Source organism: Ovis canadensis, chromosome 13, assembly GCF_042477335.2.
Source record: "Ovis canadensis isolate MfBH-ARS-UI-01 breed Bighorn chromosome 13, ARS-UI_OviCan_v2, whole genome shotgun sequence".
NCBI classification, from domain to species: domain Eukaryota; kingdom Metazoa; phylum Chordata; class Mammalia; order Artiodactyla; family Bovidae; genus Ovis; species Ovis canadensis.
The window spans coordinates 82,817,028-82,831,890 of NC_091257.1; the positions used below are offsets into that span (position 1 = coordinate 82,817,028).

At 38.6% G+C, this 14,863-nt stretch overlaps 1 protein-coding gene across 9 annotated transcripts in view; it reads left to right on the plus strand.

Annotated features, from left to right (window-relative positions):
* RALGAPB (Ral GTPase activating protein non-catalytic subunit beta) overlaps positions 1-14,863 on the plus strand; it is a 93,331-nt gene that overhangs the window by 69,062 nt on the left and 9,406 nt on the right. For all 9 annotated transcript variants that reach the window (XR_011248014.1, XM_069546965.1, XM_069546959.1 and 6 more), the window contains 5 exons: positions 290-442; positions 2,856-3,065; positions 7,549-7,707; positions 10,604-10,769; positions 13,367-13,489. Coding sequence is in view for 8 of the 9 variants with exons in the window: in XM_069546965.1 (XP_069403066.1) it covers positions 290-442; positions 2,856-3,065; positions 7,549-7,707; positions 10,604-10,769; positions 13,367-13,489 (811 nt within the window). In the remaining variant the exon portion in view is untranslated. The remainder of the gene's footprint in view (positions 1-289; positions 443-2,855; positions 3,066-7,548; positions 7,708-10,603; positions 10,770-13,366; positions 13,490-14,863) is intronic.

The following is a 14,863-nucleotide window of genomic DNA, read 5'->3' on the forward strand; positions in this document are numbered from 1 at the left end:
AATGCCTTATCTATTAGCTTATCACTGAATGTAGAAGATTCAGGCCTGGTATACTAGAGGTCCATAACACATATATCAGTCACAAAAATCTATAAGTTGATGAACATTTTTATAAAAATAAAGAAGAGTACACTGGTGCCTTTACCATGAGCAGTAGTATTTGCAGATTTTTACTGAGATTCTGTGTTTTGTAACCCTAGGGAAACACAGACATCTAAGAGACCAGGGAAATACATGTCATTTCTGATGGCACCAAATATAATACATATAATGTTGTTTTTTTTAACAGCTTTTTGTGCCTGAACCTCGTCCAGTTCCTAAAAATGATGTTGGATTTAAATATACTGTGAAACATCGACCATTTCCTGAAGAGGTGGATAAGATTCCTTTTGTGAAAGCGGATCTGAGCATTCCAGATTTGCATGAAATCGTCACGGAAGAAGTAAGATAAATTATTACCAGCTGTTGTTAAGAGAATTACTATAAACATCCTTAAACAACTTCTGCGATCAAGATACTGCCTTTGTTCGGTATTCCTGGAGGTGGTTCTTAAGATGACCTAGATGTTTGTCATCCAGGAAGTTGTCATGTAGTAAGACAAATACAGACTGTGGCTAAGTGAAAGGAACTTGACATCGGGCTGCCGATGTCCAAAGGAACCAGTCTAAAGGAACTGGACTGGTCTGTGGTTTCATTAGTGTGACAGCATGATCCAACCCTAGTGGAGGATGTTTGGAGAGGGGAGACCAATTCAGAGACCGTTATGATAACTCAGGCAGGGGATGGGAAGGACTGCCTTATTGGTAGTGTAAAGTTTAAATATATGGCATGTCTCATAGAGATATTTTGATCCAGACAGTCTTGGATTGATGAGGGATAGAAAAGAGCTGAAGAACTTTAGATTTTAGGCTTGAGTGGCAAAGATAACAGTGCCATTTATAGAAATATAGACATTAGAAAGAGGACAGGTTTAGGAAAAAAATTACTTGGCTTTAGATTAATTTAGGTACTTAACTAGATTAAATAATTGGTTACTTAGGTCAAGGAAGAAGAGTTCTAAGAAATGAAAGAAAGGTATGTCAGGGCATGAGCGAATAGAAGGGCACGTATGGAGGCTGCCTATAGTGTCAGATGCTGGAGAGATTGGGGGAAGGAACACGAAGAGACCCCTGGATTTTGTTATGAAATGTTGGTGACCTTTGAGAGCAAGTTCAAAGAAGTATTAAAGTGTAAGATCTGGGGAATGAATGGTAAATGAGGAAAAGGCAATGAATATAGGCTACACTGTTAACTGTTAGCAGTAAAGGGAAAGGTTGTTGTTTAGTTGCTATAGTCATGTCCGACTCTTTGCAACTCTGTGGACTAGAGCCTGCCAGGCTCCTCTGTTCAAGATTCTCCAGGCAAGAATGCAAGATTCTCCAGGCAAGAATACTGGAATAAGTTGCCATTTCCTCCTCTAGGGGATCTTCCCGACCCAGGGATTAAACCTGCGTCTTTTGCATTGGCAGGTGGATTCTTTACCTTTGAGCCACCAGGGAAGCAAAAGATACAGAGTAGAAAATAGAATGAGGAAATGGCCTAGTGAAGGAAAGGCAAGGCTAATTTTTCTTTCTTTTTTTTTTTTTAATTTAAGAAGAATCAGAAGTAGAAGGAGCCAGTGAAGAAGGGTCAGCAGCCTACACTGTGAGGCAGGCTGGGGAAATGATAAGTAATAGAATAAGGCCCTGGAGGCAATTAGGTCAAGAAAATCTGTGATTGTATCTAGAAAAGGGGTCCTTCTGGTAAGATAGGAGAGAAGAGGGGCTTGGTTTAGGTTCAGAGATATTTCGAGGTGGAAAGAAGGGAAATTGAAGCTGCTTACGTAAATTTTAATCTTAGTTCTTAGAAATGACATAGGGAAGCAAAGATGCTTCTTAAAATTGCCAGGCAGCCCAGCTAGATTAAGTAGTATCATCTGTAGTGAAGTTACTTAACTCATTCTGCTGACTTTCTTCAAAAGTTATTGGTATCCAGAGGCATAAATAAAAAATCTGAGTGATGTGGAGATTGGCCAGGTGAATAAGGAAGCATAAGGAATAACGTAGCCATTTTATATGCTTAGAAGAGGGTATTAAGATGTCATATTTGGGGGGTTTAGTTTTGGTTGGGACATAGATGAAGCCAGAAGGCTTGGAGAAATAGAGAGAGGGGTTGTTTACCCCACAGTGATGGTAAAGGGAGAATGGGGGTACAGGTGAGCTGTAAGAAAGGAATTTCAAAATTGGAGCTCTTGAAAGTATAGCACATCTGAGATACAGAGTTTGTCATGGAAGGCCAGAGTTGCGAAGGTTGAGGAAGTTGTAGGAATGTAGGCCAGGCTATTCACCAAAGAGGATGAAATTTTAAATAGGATAGATCAGAAGGAAAGCAGAGGTAACTCCCAAGAGTATAGCAGCTAATCCATGCAGTTGTGGACTTCAAAGAATGAGGACATCCTTGTAGGACAAAGATGGACAGGGGTCTGGAAGAAGAGGGTAAATGATGTGGAAGATGAAGGGGACATGGCAGAGAATGGCAGCTCTGCCCCCTTTCTTGCCAATGTAAAGGGAAGCAGAGACAGAATGGTTTCACTTATAGCGAGGAGATAAAGGAGCAATTTTTGAGGCTATGGGAACATTCTTGGGGTTTTATTTTAACTTTAAAACATTTTTGCTTGGTTTATGCATATTTGCTCTTGGTTGTATTGAATTGAAGCTCAGTGTTGATCACTGAAAATTATCTTCTGTTTTGTTGCTTGTAGCCTTCTTTTCATTTAAAAATTAAGATTAATCCTGATATGATAATTCCCCCAAAATGAAATGTTCGGTTTATTTCAGTTAGAAGAGAGACATGAAAAATTAAGGAATGGCATGGCCCAGCAGATCGCTTATGAAATACACCTTGAGCAACAAAGTGAGGAGGAATTGCAGAAGAGAAGTTTTCCTGATCCAGTTACAGATTGTAAGCCCCCACCTCCTGCCCAGGAATTCCAAACAGCACGTCTTTTCCTTTCACACTTCGGATTTTTGTCTTTAGAAGCATTGAAGGTAATTTTCATAAACTTCTATGAGTAAATATATTCATACATTAACATTCAACTGATGATAGCTAAGGCATTTTTGTGAAGATGGAGAATTAAAACAACAGAAACTATTTAAAATCTTACCTTTCATACAAGGAAATAAAATTCTATTATGCTGCAGCTTACAATATGAGCTCCAAGACAGTTTTCCCATGAATGTATTTAGAGTTCTGTTGTGAGAGCTGCTTTGATAATATATCCACCTCTGACTTTTCCTAGGTGCTGTAAGACTCATGTTATATATATTAATGACATCTATAAGCAGTTAGAAAAAGAATGTTAAAACTTTTCCCCAGTAAAGTTTATGACTGCAAGTATGGGCTACAGTTGACTGCTCTTTCATGCCACTTTTGAAAAGGAACGAATGTAAACACTTGTTAGGTTGTGCAGTTTCTAGTGTCAAACTGTCTTGGTTTATGTCCTGGCATCACTACTTACCAGCTGTGTGATCTTGGCAAAGTTACCCAACTTTGAGTCTTAGTCTCTCATGTCTGAAATAGGGGTGATAAGGGTATCATCTCATGGCGGTTGTGTCAGGCGGTTCATGTAGTAGATAGAGTCAACCAGCCTGTAAGGTAAATGTTGCCATTACTCTTAATTTCATTAAAACAGTTTTACTAGGAAAGTGGTAGTATCTCTATATCACATATGTAGAAACAGGGCCTCAAAAATGTGAAACAGCTTCCACGTATGTGAATTTAAAATTTGTGCTAAGCCTGTTTGTTTTGAAAAACCCAACTGAAGATTGCCAGGCAAGAAGTAACTTATTGCACAAGTTGCCCCCTGCCTTACTCTCTAGCAGCTACTTGGCTAAAGGCCATTTAACTTTTAAGAAAAGTAGAGGGGAACATTGCTGTCTTGAGTTTGGATTTTGGCATGTAGATGAAAAATATTTTATGTTGTAGAAAATTGAATTAATGGTGGAGAGTAAAAAATAAAAACTCTTAAAATGCAGAAAAGAACAGAAAGAGGAAAATAATGAGAAAAGCAGTGGTAAATGTGGAAAGAAAGGAACAAAGATACAACCTAACAGGTGATTAGTGATATTCCTAGTGGAGAAAATTGGACAGAGTAGAAGCAGTAAATAAAAACATTCTAGAAGGAAATGATTGCATGCTATGGACTGAATGGAGACAAGACAAATCTCTGAGATTGAAATTTCCTTTCATGTTATCTACTGTAGTTGAAATGTTTAACCTTTCAAGAAAATAATTCCTGTACTTTCTCACCTGGGTTAGAACATAGGAAGAAGTTAGCAAGTAGCCTGGTTTATTTTATGAATCTAAGCATACCTCTAATAAACCTGACGGAACACACATGCAAAAGTATATACAAAAGTATTAAGGAGAATGCTAATAAAATGAATTCAGCAGTACGTTAAACAAATTAACTTCTACAACCAAGTAAAGTTTATCCTAGGAATGCAGGAGAGTCAGTTATTGGTAAATATTAGTTAAGTTATTAAGAAAATAATTTGATTCTGTTAGCAGATCAGTCAATACAACAGTCAATATTCAGCAAAATAATATTTAGTCTGATTTTTAAAAAATGAATAAACAGCCAAAAACTTCACCAGGGACAGTAATGTAGATCTGTGTAAATGGCAGCCCATTTAAGAAACAAGGTGGAGAATGAGGAAATGTTTTTTAAAAAAAATGTGTGTAGGGAGATTCCCCCGGTGAGTAACATCTTACCTAACTGTAGTATACTATCAAAACCAGGAAGGTCAATGAAATACTAAAAGAAACTAAGAGGGGAAAAAAACATTAGAAAGGAAAAGACAGTTCCCAGATAATATGATTTCTAATTAGACAGCCATGGCATCATTGACTCCGTGGACATGAGTTTGAACAAACTCCGCAAGATAGTGAAGGACAGGGAAGCCTGGCGTGCTGCAGAAGAGTCAGATATGACTGAGCTACTGAATGACAAGAAGAAGGAGAATCAGTAGAGTGTTTAAAGTAAATGAAAGTTAAGATCACCACATATGAAGTACAAATATTAATGACTATAGCTGTTAATATCCAGTTAGAAATACAATGCAAAATAACTCAGTTACAACTGTGATATTGACAAAAGGTATCCTAAGGAAATTTATTAGGAAAAACACAGACCTCGAGGAAAAAACTTTTAAGAAGTTATTAAGAGATATAAAGTACATACGTGTTATGTTCCTGAATTAGAAGAACATCCAGAAGAACAAGCTGATAAGGTAGCTTTAAAAAAAAAAAAGAATGAGGAGCCCTTGTCCTATAAGATGTGTTGTAGCACGCTGCCAGACTGCAGTTCCTTCTTCATGATTTCAAGGTGAAAAATGAAAAGCAGAACGTTTTTTGCATGTTTTTGGAAAAAAAAAAAAAAGCCAAAAAAAAGTAAAAGAGGAGAGTGAAAAAGTTGGCTTAAAGCTCAACATTCAGAAAACGAAGATCATGGCATCTGGTCCCATCACTTCATGGGAAATAGATGGGGAAACAGTGGAAACAGTGTCAGACTTTATTTTGGGGGGCTTCAAAATCACTGCAGATGGTGACTGCCGCCATGATATTAAAAGACACTTACTCCTTGGAAGAAAAGTTATGACCAACCTAGATAGCATATTCAAAAGCAGAGAGACATTACTTTGCCGACTAAGGTCCGTCTAGTCAAGGCTATGGTTTTTCCTGTGGTCATGTATGGATATGAGAGTTGGACTGTGAAGAAGGCTGAGCGCTGAAGAACTGATGCTTTTGAGCTGTGGTGTTGGAGAAGACTCTTGAGAGTCCCTTGGACTGCAAGGAGATCCAGCCAGTCCATTCTGAAGGAGATCAACCCTGGGATTTCTTTGGAACGAATGATGCTGAAGCTGAAACTCCAGTACTTTGGCCACCTCATGCGAAGAGTTGACTCATTGGAAAAGACTCTGATGCTGGGAGGGATTGAGGGCAGGAGGAGAAGGGGACAACAGAGGATGAGATGGCTGGATGGCATCATTGACTCGATGGACATGAGTCTGAGTGAACTCCGGGAGATGGTATGGACAGGGAGGGCTGGCATGCTGCGATTCATGGGGTCGGAAGGAGTCGAACACGACTGAGCGACTGAACTGAACTGAACTTTTTGCATGTTTTTAGAAAATTCATTTAGTGGAAAAATCTGACCTGAATTGACACGAGGCTATCTGTAGTCTTTTTTCATAGTGTGAATGCTCTTCTGTTTGACTGCAGAAATAGTGGTGTCTTTAATGACAGGGTGTTGCCTCAGCCCTTGTTTGGAGTAGGAAAAAGTAATCCTTGCCATCTCTGAGGGATGCTTTCCTGAAAAATACCAACAATGATACAACCTGCTGGTCAAGATCAAGATCTCAAAGAAGATAAGGGATCAGGGGGAAAACAAAACAAGAAATGCATAAAAATTAATAGACTATTTTTTAAAGCAGTTAGGTTTGCAGAACAGCTGAGTAGAAAGTGTAGAGAGTTTCCAGATAACCTCTTTTCCTCCACACACGTAGTTTCTCCTAACATCTTGCATTGTTGTGACATAATTTGTAACAATTGACAAACCAGTATCAGATGGATTATTAACTGAACTCTATAGTTTACATTAGTGTTCACTCTGTGTTGTACAGTTCTGTGGGTTTTGGCAAATATGAAATCACATATGCTCACCATTATAGCACTATAGAGAAGAGTTTTACTGCCCTAAAGTCCGCTGTAGTCTTCCTAGTCATCCCTCCCCTTCTCTGAAAATTCCCCCGACTCCTGACAACTACTGATCTTTTGCTGTCTCCACAGTTTTGCCTTTTACAAAATGTCATATAGTTGGAATCACATAGTATGTAGTCTCTTCAGATTGGCTTCTTTCATTTAGCAGTTTGCATTTCAGGTTCCTCCATGTCTTTCTGTGACTTGATAGCTCACTTCTTATTATCATTGAATAATATTCCATTGGGTGGATTTATCACAGTTTACTTACAGAGAGACTCCTTGGTTGCTTCCAAGTTTTGTTTCCAGTTACGAATGAAGCTGTGTTTTTGAGTAGACATTTTTAATTCATATGGGAAAAGAGTTATGCAGTTGCTGTCCTGTATGGTAAGATTATGCTTAGCTTTGCAAGAAACTGCCAAACTGTCTTCCAGCATGGCTGTACCATTTTCCATTTCCACCAGCAATGAATAAGAATAAAATACATACTAAATTTTTTCTAGAAAGTTTGGTGTATTACAGAGAAAATTGGATTTTAAATTAAATACATAGTATGATCTCAACCGTCTTTAACAAAAAAAGGCAAAAGAACTGGAAGGAAATACACAAGAATGTTAAATAGTTTCTGTAGTTTGGGATTATGGTTCTGCTTATTCCTGTCACTTTTAAAATTTTTTTTAATGTTTATTAAACCATGAGCAAGTATTGGTTTTATAATTAGAATAGTGCAAAGAGATGATACCTTCTCCTTTCTTCCTTTGGTGGTAGGAACCTGCAAACAGTCGTCTACCTCCTCACCTTATTGCACTTGACTCCACGATACCTGGATTTTTTGATGACATTGGTTATCTGGATCTCTTGCCGTGTCGTCCCTTTGACACAGTTTTTATTTTCTATATGAAGCCAGGCCAGAAAACAAACCAGGAGGTAAGATTTCTGGATTTGGGGGATAATTTTTTATGCTGTAAACTGAAAAAAATTTACATGACTTGCACTTCCCTATGGTGGATGGTGAGTTATTCTTGATCTTTAAAGATTTCCTGTGAATCAGTTCAAAAACTGAGTTAATGAAAACTATGATGCCTAGACCCTCGAGTCTCTTGACTCTCAGTGAATGTGATGTAGAGAAGAGCTAGAGCATGTCTTTCTTATCTTAAGGAATTCAGATTCCTAAGACACAGGAAACTAAAATAACAAAAGTTAACCATGAAAAGCTAAAGTTAGGCTTTACTGCCCAGCAACAACTGTTTACTGACCATCTTCCCTGTGGCTCCCTTAATGTGCCCAAGTGTAGAAGTGATAATACCCTTTCCTCTTAAGGAACTCACTTTCCAGGTAATTTCACAAGGAAATAATTTTAGTCAAGGCATGCACAGTAGGAGAACATCTGAAATAAAGTAAAGGATAAAAACAATAAGTAAAAAACAGTTGGGTACATGTAATAAGAGACTAGGAGAAGGATGAAGACAGCTATAAGACAGGTGAGAACAGAAAACTGAGAGAAGATGTCAGGAGATCGAGTGTCTATCAGAGATAAACGGTTGAAACATGGATTGGACAGTAGTTACCAGCTGTAACTGAGAGAGGACCAAAGGAAGATGTGTAAAATATAGCATGTATTCACATGTGTAGAGCACTATGACTGTATTATCTTGGAGTTTCACTATAATCATTGCAAGACCATTAGCTAATCAGATTAAACACACTTGAAAAAATATACCAGAATTACAAAATGTTTATACTAGAAGCATATTTCAGATTATTGGCAAACTACTAGAAAAGGAGAAAATTCTTCTCATTTCATGTTAGTGATTCCGTAAATACTTACTAAGTGTCTGCTGTCAGGTGCTTGGGTTATAGTGGTGAGCAAGATATACGAGGTTTCTGGACTTCTGGAACTGCTACTGTGTAGAGGGAAAGACAGATGATTAAACACACAACTGTGAATAAAGTGTGCTGATAGGAACATGCTATAGGAGCCGTAACACAAAAACCTAACCTGGTTTGAAGACTTCCTGGAATAAAAGACTTTTAAGCTAATGTATGAGGTATACATTGACTGTAGGTTAAAAGGTAGAAGTGGGTTGTCACTAATCAAGAAACAGCATGTGCAAAGGTCCTGGAGGTGAGAGAGAATTTCATTTTCATAAAATTCATTATTGGTTCCAATTTCTTTGTAGCTTGGGAGGCTACTGGTAGCCAGAGATGAGACTGGTAGACTCAAGTTTTTTGGAAGATCTTCAGTAGAAGTGGATTAAATGCAGAGGGTGGGGATCTGTCTTGAAGGAAGTCTATTCATGGTTCATATGAGAGTAGTGGGGCCATTTTCCTCCTACGTATAGAAGAAGACACAAACCCTTGAAGTAATTCTTACACCAGTTGAGTTTCCTTAGCTTTTTAGGGACCAAGGGTGATAGGAAAACAATAAGATTCCCAGAAGCCTCCTTTAGAATGGCTGAGTCCTGCCTTCCCTAGCCCCATAGGGAAGATTTAGATGAATTTCCAGCTGCCAGTCAGTGGCCTGCAAGTTGAATTTAACTTACTTATTGTATCTTGGCTACATTTTCAAATTGTTTAAAAGTCTCACCTCTGAATAAAATAATTAATTGGGAGAAAACAAAAACTGGCTGTCAGATCAGTTTCCTGGCACTTATAAGAATATGAAGGGATATGGGGAACTAAACAGGTATACTTCTGAAGACAAGTGTTAAAGAGATGAGGCCTGGCAATGATGCCCACTAGATTGAGAAGTATTTGATGTAACCACATATTTTGACTTCATTAGGTTAGCATTGTATGAACTACATCAGTGATCTGTGGGCTGGCTACATTAAAAGTTACTTGGGAGACCTCTTGGAAGTAGTAATTCCAGGATTTTATCTCTGCTAATCTGATACAGAGGTTCTGGAGTAGGCTAAGAAAATCTCATGTTTAAGAAATTCCCCAGGTGATTTTGATACACTACCTCTCTCCCCATTTCATTTTTAATTTATAGAGGACTTCTCATTTTCCTTCTTCTAGCATTGGACTTTGAACAGCAGCAGTGTTACTGTTTTGAGCCAAGTAATTCCTTGTTGGGGGAGCTGTTCTATAAAAATAGGACATGTAACAGCATCTTTGGCCTCTGCTCACTAGATCCCAGCAGTGTCCCACCAGTTGTGATGTCAAAAATGTTTCCAGACATTGCCAGATATCCACTGGAGAGCAAAATCCACCTGATGTGAACCACTGTTTTAGAACAAGGGACTTTTCTTTCTGGGGCCCAGGAATTAAATTTGGTACCTGATGAAGAGGAGAAAGCCTTCATTTTTATCTGGGATGGTTGTATTCTCTTCTTTGAACCCAGAGAAGAATGTTTTCCCACTCACTTATTAATTATAGCTAGTCATTATTGAATTTTTAACAGGTTTGTACTTTTTATAGCATTTGTCAAGATTTGTAAGTAAATAATCACATACCTATGTGTTTTTTGTTTACTTTTGGTAAGCATATCTGGCTCAGTAATTATTTTGCTAGGAGGAGAGTTAAAGGATTTTCTTGCTTTATCTCACTTAATCTTCACAGCCATCATTATTACTTGCTTTATAGATGAAGAAACTGAAACAGTGGGATTAAGAAACTTGCCCAAAGCCCAGCCAGGATTTGAACCCAGATCTGTATAACCCAGAAGCATACGTATTTAACTGCAGTCATATGTATAGTCCTCAGTTTATTCTCAGCTTGGACTTGATTTATCAGATACTCCAAAGAGAATTTTTATGAAGATACTTTGATATGCTCTTTTGTTTCCTTCACTATAGTTGATGATTGGTATGTATTTCAGATTTTAAAGAATGTGGAGTCTTCCAGAAATGTTCAGCCACATTTCCTAGAATTTTTGCTCTCCCTTGGCTGGTCAGTAGATGTGGGCAAACACCCTGGCTGGACTGGGCATGTTTCCACCAGTTGGTCTATTAACAGTTGCGATGATGGTGAAGGACCTGAACAAGGTAAATTTCATATGGTCATTTGTTTTTTCTTATTTTGTTACTCTTGACTTTTCTCCTTTGATATGAATTTGTAGTCTTATGAAAGAAAAAAAACAAGCAGATGTATGGAATGGAGAAGTCTCCTCTCATCCTCACAGGAGATCACTTAATAATTGTATCATCTTCCAAACATTTTCTGTTAATATGAGGAATAATTATGTGTGTGTATATATATACGAACATGTATGTTATATACATACATTATGATGACTAATATAAAATTAATGGCTTAATTATCATAAAGTTGGTAAGTTTTTTATAGTGGGAGTGAACAAATTCCGTTTTCTATAACAATATTTTAATAATTTTAGATTATAGCAAACAATAGTTTCCTAACAAGTATACTTTGTGTAATAAATACAGTTTTTCTACTAGCAGGTATGTTTTTTAGACTTTGGGCTATCATTTAAGATTACACTGTTAGGACATTATATAAAAACCTTTGTAGTAAACAGCTGACTGAGAGATTCATACACATCAATACAAATCCTCCTGAGGAACTGTAATCAGGATAGCAAGTATAAATTTAATCTTAAGGCCTTTGCCCTACCTGGCTGGAGCTTTCTGTTCCAAGGGCCCTTGAAATCACTGGAAAGTTAATTATACCTCTCTGAAGTGGGAAAAACCTGTGTCTAATGCTTTGAATTAGCAGAGTTCCTCTGTCAGTAAGATTATGCTCTTAAGTTTCCCATTAAATACCATTGTGACTTGTGACATAGTTTTCTCCTGCTTTCAACCAAGGTTGAATCAAAGTATATGAGAATGTGCTCTAATTTCAATTGCCACATAACCTTTAATAGTTAGCTTGAGTGTATTTATCAACTAAATTCCCACAAGTAGAATTGATAAAAGATTTGCACATTTTTCAAGTTGATAAATGTATAAATGTGTCACTTGGATGCTTAAGGTTGCAAGTAACAGAAAACCTGACCCAAACTGGGCTAGATTTTGAAGGTCATTTATTGCCTCATATAACTGAAAATCCAAGACATTAGTGTGCAGTTTTGTTGCCATGTGATCAGCACTCCTGTTCTATTTCTCTGCAGTTTTCTTTTAGCTCTGTTTTCCATGTGTTGGTTTTGTCCCATCCTGGCTTTCTTCACACTGCAAAAAGGCCATTCCAGGCTAAAACCATTCACATACCACACTAGTCTAAAGAGGAGAGGTTAGCTGGGTCTCAGAACCTCCCTTCTCCCAAAGCCAGAAATACACAGTGATTAGACTACCATGAACCATTGCTGTGGCAAGAGAGGTGGAATGACCCTGAAAGAGAGATGTGAACGAGGAGGCAGGTAGAATGAGTGTGTTGGGGCAGTAACCACAGTGTCTGCTATGGTAGACACAATGCCTGCCCAACATCTAAACCAGGAGCCAGCACCTACAGCCCATGCCTATTTTTGTAAGTAAAGTTTATTGGCACTCAGCCATACTTGTTCATGTATCATCTGACTGCTTTCACACTACAACGGCAGACTTACATAGTCATGGCAGAGACCATATGACATGCAAAGCTTCATTTACTGTCTGACCCTTTGCAGAAAAAGTTTGCTAGACTCTGGTCTAAACTTCATTTGCCACCTCCTCACCAAATTAGGTGTCTTCTGATCTGTTAGATGAGGAGTTTTCTATTTTTAATTATGATTGAGTTTTAGCATCTCATATTTTTATTTCTTAGCTGAGAACTACTTATTTCCTCTTCCCAATTTTTTGTCAGGTTGTTGGTCTTTTATATATTGCTTGTAGGGCATTGTGTTCATTTTAATGGAGAACTAGACCAGCTCTCATGCAAAAGAGTTGACTCATTGGAAAGACTCTAATGCTGGGAGGGATTGGGGGCAGGAGGAAAAGGGGACGACAGAGGATGAGATGGCTGGATGTCATCACCAACTCGATGGATGTGAGTTTGAGTGAACTCCGGGAGTTGATGATGGACAGGGAGGCCTGGCGTGCTGCGATTCATGGGGTTGGCAAAAAGTCGGACACAGCTGAGCGACTGAACTGAACTGAACTGATACCAGCTCTCAAGAGTGTTATTTTGGTTAATTCTATCTTGCTGACTTAGAGCAGATACTATGATTAAAGTTTCCTGTACATTTTCATATTATATCACTGATCACGGGAGAAAATGACACAGAAGCAAAGCTGAAGAGCAGTAGAGAGACTAGGGACAGAAATGCCTGGCAGCAAGCGTACACACACGCAGACATCTGCCCCACCTCCCTTCAGAGGGACTGGGTGGTCTCCCTTTTAATTACTGTTACCTCTTCCAAAAAGTCTATTCCCTGAAACTGCCTGATACACATGAACTAAGGTCCTGCTACATCAGAAGTGATCTGATTCAGTTTCAGCAACTGTGAAATTAAGATTTTATGGTTTAAAGTTAGTGTTAAGCCATTTAATGAACATTTATAGTTTATTCTTCTTACACATTAGTTCATGTTGGAAATGTACTTTCTATTTATTATCACTTTTTATTAACCAGTTAAAATTTCATGTAGCAGGGTGATACTGGTTTTCCCCACTTTTCAGAGCAGTAATGTAGTGTTTCTCATTCATAGATGAAGTGATTTCCTCTGAAGATGTTGGGGCTAGCATTTTCAATGGACAGAAGAAGGTGCTGTATTATGCCGATGCCCTTACGGAAATAGCTTTTGTGGTTCCGTCTCCTGTGGAGTCCTTAAGTAAGAGAATTTTTTTTATGGTGCTGGGTTTTTTTGTATGGAACAATTTTTGTATTCACTGATTTGTGCAGTATTACTGCACTGGGAGAGATTCTGAAGTCATCTAAGACATTCTCAAGCTTCAAAGACATGATAGCTTTTAGATTATGCAGAGGTATGGGGTGTTAGTTCCTCTTAACTAAAGGAAGGTAGTGAAAGACTAGAAGACTGACCCTCTAATAATAATTTTTAAATAGCAAAGGAGATCTACTTTGACCCATTTTTTTTACTTTCTTTAGTGGGATTAATTGGACTTCCCAGGTGGCTCAGTGGTAAAGAATTCACCTCCCAATGCAGGAGGCACAGTTTTGATCCTTGGGCCGGGAAGATCCCCTGGAGAAGGAAATGGCTACCCACTCCAGAATCCTTGCCTGGAAAATCCCATGGACAGAGGAGCCTGGCAGGCTAATGGGGTCTCAAAAGAGCTGGACATGACTTAGCAACTAAACAACAACAACAAATCTGATTAGTTTAACTAATACATAGAAGCCCTGTTATTCAGTTTATTCATTTCTCTCTCTAATGAGTGAACCCCCACCTGCTTCCCTCTTTCCATGTGAGAGCCTTTGTATGGAACCCCAGAGAACCCTGCAATTGGAGGCTCTCATGGTGGTAACTGCCTGGTCTTCTAACACCGAAGTGGAGAAATTCCAGCCTGGAGAAGGTGGCCATCAAGCATGTTCTTCTCAAGGATCAGAAGTGATCATTACTTCTCAGTCTGAATTCTTAGTCTTATTTTGCCTTGAACCTTTGCTTCTTACAAATTAAGTACATTACTTTGTGCCTGACCAAACAGGAGATGGAAAACTTCACCTTCTCCATGAGACCGTCCATAGGATGGGATGCTGTACATCATGCTTTTACATTTCTCATTTCTAGGCTAATGATTTTTCCTGGACCCTGCTTTGGCCGCCTCTTAACCTTTGTACTTGGACCCTTGATTTTGCACTTGAGGTTCCTCCCTTTCTCTTCTCTGGGGCCAGTTATGTCCCTGGCAGGAGGGCCCTTCCATGGTCTAGGTCAATGTCTGAGCAGCTGTTTGCCTTCATGTCAAGGCTGTGATCTCCTGCCTTAATTCCAGAAGCCAGGCCCCAACCATCCTCTGTGGACTGAGTCCATCCCTGGGGTCTCTGGCCCAGCTTATTTGCACCAATTCAGTAGAGCTGGAGCCAGCAAATTATGGCACACAGGCCAAATTCAAAACACTAAGAATGTTTATTTTTAAAGGGTTGTAAATAAAATAAGAATATGCAGTAAAGACCTATATAGCCAGCAAAGCCTGAATATTTATTACTTGATCCTTTACAGAAAAGGTTTGCCAACCCTGGCTCTATA